The sequence below is a fragment of the Neodiprion virginianus genome, chromosome 3, assembly GCF_021901495.1.
Source record: "Neodiprion virginianus isolate iyNeoVirg1 chromosome 3, iyNeoVirg1.1, whole genome shotgun sequence".
In the NCBI taxonomy this organism is placed as follows: Eukaryota; Metazoa; Arthropoda; class Insecta; order Hymenoptera; family Diprionidae; genus Neodiprion; species Neodiprion virginianus.
The window spans coordinates 461,050-472,939 of NC_060879.1; the positions used below are offsets into that span (position 1 = coordinate 461,050).

The 11,890-nt window shown below is 38.2% G+C and overlaps 2 protein-coding genes and 1 long non-coding RNA gene across 4 annotated transcripts; 1 reads left to right on the top strand and 2 right to left on the bottom strand.

The window, feature by feature from the left end:
• Positions 1-802: 802 nt before the first annotated feature.
• Positions 803-4,829, bottom strand: LOC124301109 (lipoyltransferase 1, mitochondrial). Of its 2 annotated transcripts, none has more exons than XM_046755821.1 (4): positions 3,981-4,829; positions 3,641-3,748; positions 2,072-2,285; positions 803-1,631 (listed from the first exon to the last, which is right to left on the bottom strand). In XM_046755821.1, the coding sequence occupies exons 1-4, from the start codon at positions 4,506-4,508 to the stop codon at positions 1,285-1,287; spliced, it is 1,197 nt and encodes a 398-aa protein (XP_046611777.1). In that variant the 5' UTR covers positions 4,509-4,829; the 3' UTR covers positions 803-1,284. The 2 variants fall into 2 exon arrangements, with proteins under 2 accessions (XP_046611777.1, XP_046611776.1); XM_046755820.1 differs by having other exon boundaries at positions 3,641-3,751.
• Positions 4,830-6,213: 1,384 nt separating this feature from the next.
• On the bottom strand, positions 6,214-7,391 carry LOC124301110 (uncharacterized). The gene is made up of 2 exons (XR_006907398.1): positions 7,255-7,391; positions 6,214-6,910 (listed from the first exon to the last, which is right to left on the bottom strand). It is a non-coding gene; the product is annotated as an uncharacterized LOC124301110 (long non-coding RNA).
• A 13-nt stretch (positions 7,392-7,404) lies between these two features.
• LOC124301105 (prolyl endopeptidase) lies at positions 7,405-11,890 on the top strand. Its single transcript, XM_046755804.1, has 13 exons — positions 7,405-7,584; positions 7,755-7,871; positions 8,017-8,240; positions 8,620-8,807; positions 9,109-9,334; positions 9,529-9,688; positions 9,771-9,971; positions 10,083-10,265; positions 10,354-10,467; positions 10,575-10,723; positions 10,852-11,064; positions 11,174-11,501; positions 11,625-11,890. The coding sequence occupies exons 1-13, from the start codon at positions 7,405-7,407 to the stop codon at positions 11,688-11,690; spliced, it is 2,349 nt and encodes a 782-aa protein (XP_046611760.1). The 3' UTR covers positions 11,691-11,890.

Here is an 11,890-nt window from a genome sequence, read left to right on the forward strand (position 1 = left end):
ATCTTTCCGAAAGTTATTCTAAAGTTGCCCAATAACGAAAATTTGCCCAATACTTCCTTACGTTAACGTAACTAATTTCGACCTCTGATAAGATCTTACTAGGTTTGACGTTTGTGCTTTAAATTCATTGATATTGCCCGTAATGGTAATGTCTATTCAGCGTCTTCACATCTGTATTCAGGCCTCTTTTATTCGTGTCACCAATCTACCGTGTTTTCTTTGTACGTATTTGTGTATTTACGCAGCAGCAATCGGGTTTGATAAAGCGAAACAAGCTGGAAAGGTGTTTCCCGACAAAAGGTATTAATTTTTTTTTTCTGTAGTCCCAACTGATTCAAAACCTTTTCTAATTAATTATTCATCGTCACTCGGTGGTACATCAGCTGCCACCTGTTGTATCTATGCCCGTATATAGGAATAAAAATGAATGGCCTTCTTCATGGCCCACCTCAAAAACACGAAGAGTTAATCTTTGGGTGACTGACGTGCAAACTCTGATTATCACCATTGCATCACTTTAATGATATATCCACGAGTGGGAAATGATAATGTAATCGAGGAACCGCAGAGTTACAAGCCATCGATATACGTATTAGGAATTCCGACATTTGAATCCGGCAGTTTTCGATTGGAAATTTGTTTTTCTCGTGTAAGCCATAAATTCTTACGTGGAAAAATTTACGGTCATATTCTTATAGAGTCCGGTATTCCAAACAGTTAACTCGTGCGTAACGCAGGTGGATGAAAAGAGTTTGGCTATTCCCATATTTTGTTTTCGTTGAAAAAAAGAATACCTGCACGGTTTAGCTAAATATATTTATTACTGTCGTAACATACGTAATATTATTGCAAATACGATACACTAAATCATTATACATGAACTCCTGCTAATATTATACAGCGAAACTTGTCGAACAAGTCTAATATATCATTTAATAATCAAGTAGCAAAATAACGATTGATATAAAATCCACTGTCGGACGAATAAACGAATTTAATGATTATGCAGTTTAATAAATTAGCATGTTCGTCATAGGCCCGAATTAGTTATACAGATATGACAAAAATACTTTGAAATAATCGTAATCGCGAGGAGAACCCACTAATCGGTAAAGTAGATCAATACTTAATCATTCACAATATTTACAACGAATCAGTTCCTTGACCCTTGGAAGAAACAACATTGTTCCGATGGTTACAAAACATACAATTACCGTGTACATTTTTATTTTTGTTATTACCTATGTAACCAGTACAATATAGACATTCTGAGGCAAACTATTATTACTGAGATGCAGCCATGTTGCTCATATTCATCGATTGCGGTAATTGCCTTATTTTTTTACAACCAATAGCTTTAGCAACTCTGTTTACCGTATCCTCGGAATATCGTGAACCTTTTAAGCTAGTCACGACGCTGGCGTCTTCGCGAAAATTCGCTACCTTCAAGCTGGTCGGTAGGCTCATCTTAATCTCTTCGACGATACCATTCTCAATGTCCAATGTCAATGTCAGCTCGTGCACCTCTCCGTGTATCGTTGACAGCTCCAGTTGTTGGGTTACGCTGAATTTCGGTGTCTTTCCGAAAGTCCATTCCCACGAAGCAAATTCGTCGCGTAGCATTGTTATACCTGAAAGGGAGATAAATTTTGCCCGTTTATATTATTTTCATAAGATCAAGATTAAGGGATTGCCGTGATTTTTCGTCCAAAACGAATACATACTTATATAGCGTCAGGTGGCGATATCTGTCATTTATTAACAATAAGATTTCACAAGATAAAGTAGAATTTTGGTAATAGGCAATTCAGTGTCTCGCTTGTTATGTGCTGTGATATATTTAACTTGTCTTTATTTGAGAAACAACCGGCAACTCTATCTTTCAATTTTCTGTTATTGCCTACTTTAGACCACATTGGTTGGCTCGCAATACCCAAGGAATTATTGTTATATAAAGTTGAAATGAATTTGTTGGCCCAGCAGCATTAATGTATGACGAGCTTGATACTCTAAGGATCCGTTTGCCTGCCAGTTTCATTCGTGATAAGGAAAACTTGAGATTCCGTTGTACCTGGAAACCAATCCTCAGTGGGATTGATCATCTGAAACCCTTTTTGTTGCTGTACCAGATCTTGGCCCCCATCCTCTAAGGTCACTGCTCGCGTTCTGAGATATTCCCAGCCTATAGCGCTGAGTAAATTATCTGGATGAATGTGCATGTTGATGTCGGTTAAATTCTTCACAAAAGAACGGACAGACTCTGTCGCGTTTGTTGTTATTCCTTTCTGCAACCAAGTAATAAACGATATAAAAGATTGTTACAAAGTAAATTATAGTAACAGGCAAATATCTGTAATGGAATTTGGAATTTCAATCAGGACATAAAGCATGAGAATCATAAAAATGAGCAATAAACGCGACCAAGATTTCTAACTAGTCGAAGAACATTTTTTTATTGTAGGACAATTTAGGTAAGATCTCGCCAACGCAATAACAATCATTCCAAATCTTCCACATTCCCGCATCAACGAACACCTTGAATTTGTAACATCAGCTTTTCACTGAGAATATGGAAATGTAACAATTTGTTAGCAAAGGCTCAACAACATTAGCACTTGGAAGGCATTGAAATTTATAAAGCAGAACTACAACTGTGTTTACTTAAGTGGAGACAAAACAGTGTAAAGATAACATATGCGTACGTGATAAATTGTAATCGCAGCACACTTTTTTCCACTTTTATTTCATTTTCTAACCGAAAGTTTCACCACGGTCTAGACACAGGATCATGTTGTTTATTCAACGGTCTTTGCAAGTTCAGAGATAACCATCTAACAGCTGTTCGTAGGTCGAATTATTCTTTCGTGTATTATGTAAGACTTGACTAATTTTAAGAGCAGAGTTGCGTACATACATAACAAGAATTATTATAAAGTATCATTATACATAATGTACCAACTACAAGTTGACCCTTTACCTAAACCGACTGTTGATTTTACGCTTGGAATCAGAAATTATTTTTAAAATATTTCTGTGAAGGCAATTCAACCTTGTATATAAATAGAGTACGAGTTTTCTCAACCACTTTTAACACTAAAAAAGATGAAGTTAATATTGAGAAATCGATCAATCACAATACCCCTGAACGAATAGATTCACATTCAACGACACCCAGATCAAGTAAATCAAATTTTCTTTAAACATCTAGAAATTTTACTTGAAAGATATAACAAATCGTGAATAGATCAGCTTGAACGGTGTAGCAGATATTTTTGTGACGAAGTGAAACGTGAGGCGCTCGGTTTTGAATCCATTCGGTTTTATTTCGGTTGTTTCTAGAATTCTATGAGCACAAATAGCTTTGGCCTGCATATCTACTATGAAATAGTTGCGGGATTCTAAACCTGCTCTGCGTCGTTACGATAGAACACAATAATCAGTGGGTCAGAGTTTATTGATAATGTATGTCATGTTATGAAGAATATGTTCTTTGCTGAGAAAGTCAATAAGAAGCTGCGAGTAGTAGGATTTCTTAAAAACTGTCGACTGCAAATATCAATATAAATTATTGCAACTGGTATTTGTCCTCAACAATTTGCACATATTTGTTATAAATTAAATATTTTAATATTAATTTTACCTCTTTTCTCTCAAGGGCCAAACTCAAGTTGGGCTTGTTCACGTTCACCAGCAATGTACAATGGTGATAAGCATTAGGCCTTCCCAGTTTGGCAGCGGAGCCAGAAACCTGCTAAAATAATTTTGGGAATGAAACAGGGAAACATAAATAATTGGAAAAAACATAGCTATAGCTGTTTATAGTTTCGAAATGGAAAAGAAATGAGTACAAATCGAGGGTCAGAATTAGCTGCTGAAAAAATTTTCCATATAAGAACTTCCAATTATATACAAAGATGTAGCGAATGATATATGTTTTTCATTTGTTTAGGCTTTTTTGTTTCCAGCCAGAAGTATCGTACCTTGAATTCACCGTCAACGACGACATCCTCGCGCTTGTTAACGTTAGCCTTGATGCCCCACTGTCTGTACAATGCTCTGCAAATGACATCCAGGTTGTAACGACGATTGTACCGTTGACGCGGGGTGAAAAAGGACAAATTAAGATTGCCCATATCGTGGTAAACCGTGCCACCTCCGCTGTTGCGTCTTGCCAAAGATATTCCATTTTCGTCTATCGCTGCCATGTTGGACTCCAGCCAAGGATTTTGATGCCTCCCTACGACTACACACGGCTCGTTTCTCCATAAAAGTAGTATGTGATTATCGGCGAAGTCATAGTTGCGATAGAACCAATCCTCCAGGGCTAGATTTGTGAATATATCGGTGGACTGCGAAATGTATACAGATTTTCGTATCGCATCTTCGGAAATGTCATTCCCAGATTGAGTAGAAGCGCAACAAACCGACGAGCCGCAAACGTTGATCAAGTTACCGACCAGCCTCACAGATCTTGCAGCGGCTGCTCCGTTTTTTATGACGAAGCTCATGTTTGTTTCTTTGTCCGAATTTCTCTTACACCAATACTCTTTATTATTATTTACTTAGACTTGATCACGTGTCAGGTTGTACTTATAAATATCTTCTTTATGTTGTATTAATTATTGACTTGTTTATTTGTTTGTTTATTTATTTATTTATTTGTTTATTTATTTATATATTTTCAGTCTTTTTGGGCTTTAGATCAGCTTAGTCTTTGAGGGGTTGTACGAGTACAGTGTATTTATATGATTTGCTGGCGTTCACAGCGATGAATCCAAGGTCCGCGCAGAGATGTAGGATGGATGATTGGGGCAGTGATGATGGATTTGCGCAGACCTAGCAGCCGCAGGGCGCAGGTGATACGTCCGACTGGGTGGCCGTTATTGCGATCAGGTAATCATGCAGGGCTATGGTTTGGTGCAGCCACTTCCAGGTTTGGTCCAACGTATTGATACGGTACCTGATACCCAGACAGTCTCGGCAATCCTTTTGCATTCCTCCGTGTGCTGACAGATTGAAGGTAGGAAGCAACGAAGCGTCGGTAGGAACTCCTTAATTCGATAGATCGATCCGCGATCTGTGACGAGCGCCGGCGTCAATGTCCCAGGAATCCCAGAATAACGCTCCTCGGGCTTTGCGTGAAGAACCAAGTTCCTCTTTGTCGTTTAGAACGTGGATTTTCTGCCGTCGGCAGAGTCGCTCCGTGCTTTTCGAACTCTCACATGTATAATGTATTCTCAGCTCCTCTCGATCTCCGTTATATTAACCTGCCCTGTGGGCGGAGCCGTTTAAAGAGGTTATCTAGGTTCGCTCGTGGAGCACGAACACAGGGCGCAAAGTGCAGCTGATTTGCGCGTGGCCGCTGCGCAACCGCAATGGGAATCTACGTTCGACTCTGCTTCATTTTTTATGCCATTCGACAACGCGGCGCGTTCGAACACCCCGCGGATGATTACCAGTGTTGCCAGATCGCTGTCGCACTAATCTCCCAGGATAACTTTAAAATCCTCCGAGATTCTCCTAAATCTTGCTAAAATTTTTAACCGACAAAACGACCTTAAACGATGTTCGCACAATACGACGTGTATAATTGGTACGTAGAAATAAAATCCACTTTTCGGTATAAGCTGCCCGCTCTATCTGAAATGCTCAACCCTACCAGCAATTCTGGCATTTGCTATACCGACAGAACTTGTCTTTCGCTCACCGTACTTGTCGCACAGAATAATAACAAACAAAGGCAGTAAAAACTGCAAAGTTGACGAGCGAATCCTCGATATTTTTTCTTCATGTTTTTTTCTCCGGAAGCTTTCAATTCCTCCAAAATTTAGGAGGAGTTCTCCTAATCTGGCAACACTGCGCGGAACTTTCGCGGGGGGCTCAACTCCGTGGTGCGGGAACCAAATGCGTGCCAAAGGCCACAGAGACGAGCGCATGCAAAGCGATAAAATGAGACAGCTACACGTCCGTCTATGTAAATTGCGATACTGTCTACCCCAGTAATCTCTCGCAATTTACCACACGTACAAATGTTTATATGAGTACAACGAGATTCTTCGGTGTACATATACGCGTATATTTTCATCTTCTTCGTTTCTACATCTCTTATCTACGTATAATATGTATACAATAAAAATGTCTATCTGTCCGTATGTTCGCTTATAACTCCAAAAGTTAGTGAACCAGTTTTGATTCTTTTTTTTCTGTAGATAGGTGCAACGTTTGGGTAGGTTTTAGGCTGTATGTCGTTACAACGAGATCAATACTTTTGACGATATAACGATGTTTGCAAGCCAAGTCGGAAGAGGATCACACACTTGTGCGAACGCCGAATGAACTCTGACAGACAGAAGAAATTCATGATCAAGAGTTTCCAACGTCTCGGCTCAAAAAGTCTAATAATTTTGTCACGATAAGCATTTGAAAATATTAGCGAACGGAGCCGCGCGCGACGGGCTGCTAGTATTAAACATGTATTAAACATGCATACGTACTACCTTTAAAGAAAGATTTACCTATTCTGCAGCTGATTTTTATAATAATTATACATCATTTTCACGTATAGGAGTATAATTTTATCCCTTCCACTAGCCTGATTTTATCTAAAATTTGCATACAGTATAAGTACAATCAAAATGTAACAGATTGTAATTTAATGGAGGGATACCATAATCGCGGGGCGTTACGCAATATCATCGGGTACCCGACTGCTAGTGCGTTATCAGCGCTAGCCTTTTCTTCTGTATCGTTTCGCCCCATCCTCATTCGGAATTATTTTTTTTTTTTTTTTGCCATGTTTTGTTTTATTACTGATGTTTTCGCCTCGATGTGATGAGGAAGCGTTGATTCAGATCATGCTCAAAATTCGTGTTGATTGGTGTTGTCTGAGGTGAGTTTCATAGCCGTTATCCTGTAGGTGAAGAAACTATACGAATTACGTTTCTCGCTGCGCTATGAGTCGTATGCATTTGCAACGATTTTCTACGTGTTTTTAGGGAAATCGGGACATTTAGCGTCAAAAAATTGTTTTCATAAAAAATAATAAATATGCATATTTTGTCATAAAAATTTGTAGATTTTCAAGAAAATTTCTACCTTTTCAGTAAAAATTCTACAAGCTGGTAGAATTTTTAAGGAAAGTTAATAATTCCTTACGAAAAACTACGCATATTTACAATTTTGTAAAAAATAATATATGTTCCAATTTCTGTAAAAATTCGTAGTAGTTGAAATTTTCACCAGGGTACCACGTACTGTAGAACAAGGGCAATACGCTTTAATTAACGAAGATAGGATCCTCATTGCTGATTGCAGAGATTTTACTCCGTGCTCGGTTCATCTGATATCCTACACATAAGTATGTGCGCATCGATGTACGCGAAAAGTGATTAATTCCCGTTCGCGATGATCGCCCCGCTCCAGCTGCCGGCCGCCGATGGGATTAAGTGTTTATTGTCGCGTACACGAGTCTTTATAAAAAGTAGTATCGGTACAGCTATAAATAGAAGAGCAGAGGCCGCCCTAGTTAGCTGGAATCACTTACGATCCCTGCATATCGCGAAAGCAGATAGGCTCTATTCGCCGGTACATAAGTACCATTTTCACTATTGTCAGATGTAACTTGTTAGATATACCTAACCTTATTTTCAGCAGTTTCGAACATCGAAAACTGCTGCTCCACTGTTGCGTGGTAACGGTACTCACTTTCTTATTAAAGGGGAACGCAGAAATTTATGAAATTTTTATATCGGCAGGTGAAACCTGACTTTACATCGTACACTGAACGACGTGATTGTAAAATCATGACAAAGTTTTCATATCCCGACGCTCGTCGTGACGAAAGTATCGTCGACGATTATCACGGAACTAAGGTTAGGTTCTTCAATACCCTACACTTTTCTTGTGCAATAGTAGTTATTTGATCCATCATGCGTATGATTCTTCCTCTTTTCACGACTAGTATTCAACGTCCGTTATTCTTACCTTCTTCCAGACTGAAAACATTTTTTTTTACAGATCGTAGATCCGTACAGATGGCTGGAAGATCCAGACTCGGAGGAGACTAAAGCCTTCGTAGAAGCTCAAAATGCTATAACAAGGCCATATTTAGACGCTTGTCCAGTACGTGAAAATATACATGATCGTTTGAAACAGCTTTGGGATTTTCCAAAGTATTCCTGCCCTGCTAAGCACGGAGAAAAATATTACTTCTACAAAAATACCGGATTACAAAATCAGAGGTTTGCCTTAGTTTGCTTATGCTTATTGTAAACTATAGTATCAAATACTCGTGATGTGTAAAAATTCTCAGTTATATGTACTATACATGCAACATCTTATCTAAGTCGACTTAGCTTTGGTTAATGTCATTTTTTGTATTGTTGGTTTCTCTTGTGTGAAAAACATCATTGTTCGCCGATGAAATATTGTTTTATATTCAAACTATGCTCAATCGTTGCCACTTGTATACTTTGTCGTTACAAAATGTAATTTTTTAACACTTGATCTTGAGTATTAGATCTCAGTTTATCGGAATATGAATCTCGCAAGGTCATATTGTTATAGTTGTTGCCTGACCGATCATGTTATAAGTAAGACAATAAAATTGTCCATTTACAGCGTCCTATACGTGCAAAGCTCAATAGACGCAGAGCCAAGCGTATTTCTAGATCCTAATACTCTGTCCCAAGATGGAACTGTTGCTATAAGTAGTAGTAAATTTAGCGAAGATGGTGGTATCTTTGCTTACGGGCTTTCAAGCAGTGGCTCGGATTGGAAAACGATCCATTTCATTAACACAGTCACGGGTACAGTACACAAGCTCATCGATTCTTAAAAGAAATACTATTATTTTGCTGTAGCAGCAGGTTGAGTAGCTGTTGTAACAGATTTCACGCCTTTTGGTTTTCACACGGGTCTTCAGACTTTTACATATACTTATTATCAGGTTGTCTTTCACTGCTCAACAGTTTACGCTGGTTTTATTTCCTCTATTTTGATATTCGCACTTCCTTATTACATCTGATTAATAGAAGTTTGAAAGTTTTAACAATAGCATAGAGTAATGTGCATGAAGTGCAACTTAATTTTGACCGATATTATCTTCAGGTGAAAAATACCCGGAAGTTTTAGAAAAGGTCAAGTTTTCACCAATAGCTTGGACCCACGATAACAAGGGTATTTTCTACTGCCGATATCCTGAACAGAAAGGAAAAACTGATGGATCGGAAATTCAAGGCATTGAGCATCAAAAGCTCTATTACCACTCCGTTGGCACTCCACAGTCCGAGGATATTTTGGTTATTGAATTTCCAGATCAGCCCTTGTGGAGAATGTGAGGGGAATTTTTTAGATCAATAATTTTAATGTAACTAGCAAACAAGCCTAAATTTTTAACGCACATGCTTCATTGGTACCGTGTGGCTCTTAGTATTTATTTCGTACACCGTAAAGAAAGTCTAAGTGAGTTCACTGACCATTGGTATTATCTATCGATGAATGATTAACAGATATTCTTTCCTTTCTTAGTGGCGCAGAAGTAAGTGATTGTGGAAATTGGTTGATTGTCATGCCCCTGAAGGATTGTAAAGACAATTTAGTGTATTTCGCAGAACTGAAGCCGGGAACTAAAATCAGTGGAAAACTACCGCTCACTAAAGTTGTGGATAAGCTAGATGCTGATTACGAAGTTGGTATACTGGAAATTGATCCTAATACGATTGATAGTCTTTTTCCATCTACAATACGTATTGTCAAAATTTATGTCATAGTACATCACCAATCTGGGATCCAAAGCTGTTTTTCGCACAAATAAAAATTCTCCCAATTACAAGCTGATAACTATTGATCTGCATGATTGGGAGCAGTCCAAATGGGGTGAACTATTGCCAGAAGATCCCCATAACGTTTTGGATTGGGCTAGCGCAGTGGACGGTAATAAGTTTGTCGCTTGCTATATCGAAGATGTCAAGGTAATAAATCATTGAAATTGTAAACGTGTACGTTATTGACTCGGTTTGTAAAGTTTTATCTACTTTTATTTTTCTGACCTGAACTACAACGGGCACTACATTTATTTGCAGAATGTACTTCAATTATATTCTTTGGAAACTGGACAGCTACTCCGTACTTTCCCAATTGATGTTGGAACGATAGTTGGCTTTTCTGGTGACAAAAAATATTCTGAAATATTTTATCAATTCACGAGTTTTCTCACCCCTGGTATAATATACACCACGGACCTGAAAGATGACGCTGAACCAAAGGTGAACTGTCGAGTCGTATCCTAACAGGTCCATTGCGTGTACGACAGACAAGTTATCTCACAAGTATAAATTTATTTGATATTTTCAGATACACCGTGATATTAAAGTGAAAAACTTTGATCCCGATTTATATCAGACTAAGCAAGTTTTCTACACTAGCAAGGATGGAACTAAAGTGCCCATGTTCATTGTTATGCAAAAGGTAATAAAGTACCTCTTGATTATTTATATCTGCAGTTTCATCTCACTTTTGACGAAAATATTTATTATTTAAAAATTTTTTGGGAAACTTCTTACCATCTATTTCAGGGTGCCGTATTGGACGGCTCAATGCCTGCTCTTCTCTACGGGTACGGTGGATTTAACGTTAGCATTCAACCAACCTTCAGCGTCACCAGACTGGTATTTGTCCAGCACATGAACGGAGTGCTTGCGATTCCGAACATCAGAGGTGGCGGGTAATACAATTTGACATTTTTTTTTGTGAATAATATTGTCATTACAACAGCAACTGATATGGAGACACATGTAAGAACGGATGTAATATTCCTGTGACAATATACATAGATGGTGTATAATTTTACAGTGAATATGGTGAAAAGTGGCATAATGGAGGTCGATTCCTAAACAAACAAAATGTGTTTGACGATTTTCAATCTGCAGCTGAGTATTTAATCAGTAATGGATACACAACATCGAAAAAACTGATTATTCAAGGTGGCAGCAATGGAGGATTATTGGTCGCAGCATGTATTAATCAGAGACCAGATCTATTTGGAGCAGCCATCGCTCAAGTCGGGTAGGAGTCAATTTGTCGTGACCAAAAATTTCATTTCGCTAGTCATCGTCTTCTTATCCCTTGTAATATTTTGCTGCTTTTCGTTGAACGAATATGTTTTTTCTTTCAGAGTGATGGATATGCTGCGCTTTCATAAGTTTACCATCGGATATGCTTGGGTGTCTGACTATGGTAGTTCAGACGAAGAGAAACACTTTTCTAATCTGTTGAAATACTCACCTCTGCACAACGTCAGTTTGAAAAATAAGGAGCAACAGTATCCAGCAACTTTGTTGCTTACAGCCGACCATGACGATAGAGTTGTACCTTTGCATAGCCTTAAACTCATCGCGACTCTTCAAAATGAGTTGGGAAAACTACCTCAACAAGAGAACCCTATTCTAGCTAGAATAGAGACCAAAGCTGGACATGGAGGTGGCAAACCAACAGCCAAGGTGGTGAGTGGACAATGCTATAATTTACGCAAATTTGTACGGAATCGATTAAAGAAACAATTCTGTCATTTTAAATAATAATAGAAAACTAGCTCAATATTTGATGCAATTATACCTCTTTTGCAGATCGAAGAAAGCACGGACATTTTATCATTCATTCTTCAGGCGCTTGGTTTGAAATTCAAAGCTTGAAACGGTGCGTAAATTATAATTGTATTGAAAGAATTAATTGACGTTAAACTTTAAACCTACACAACTGATTCTGAAGAATAACGGGTGAGGATCATGAAACAGGTCATGACATATGTAACTCGTTAACCAAGGGAGTACTATGCTACTTTTATAAATGATGATTTGCTGTATGAAAGAATGAAATTATTATTTTCCATCAA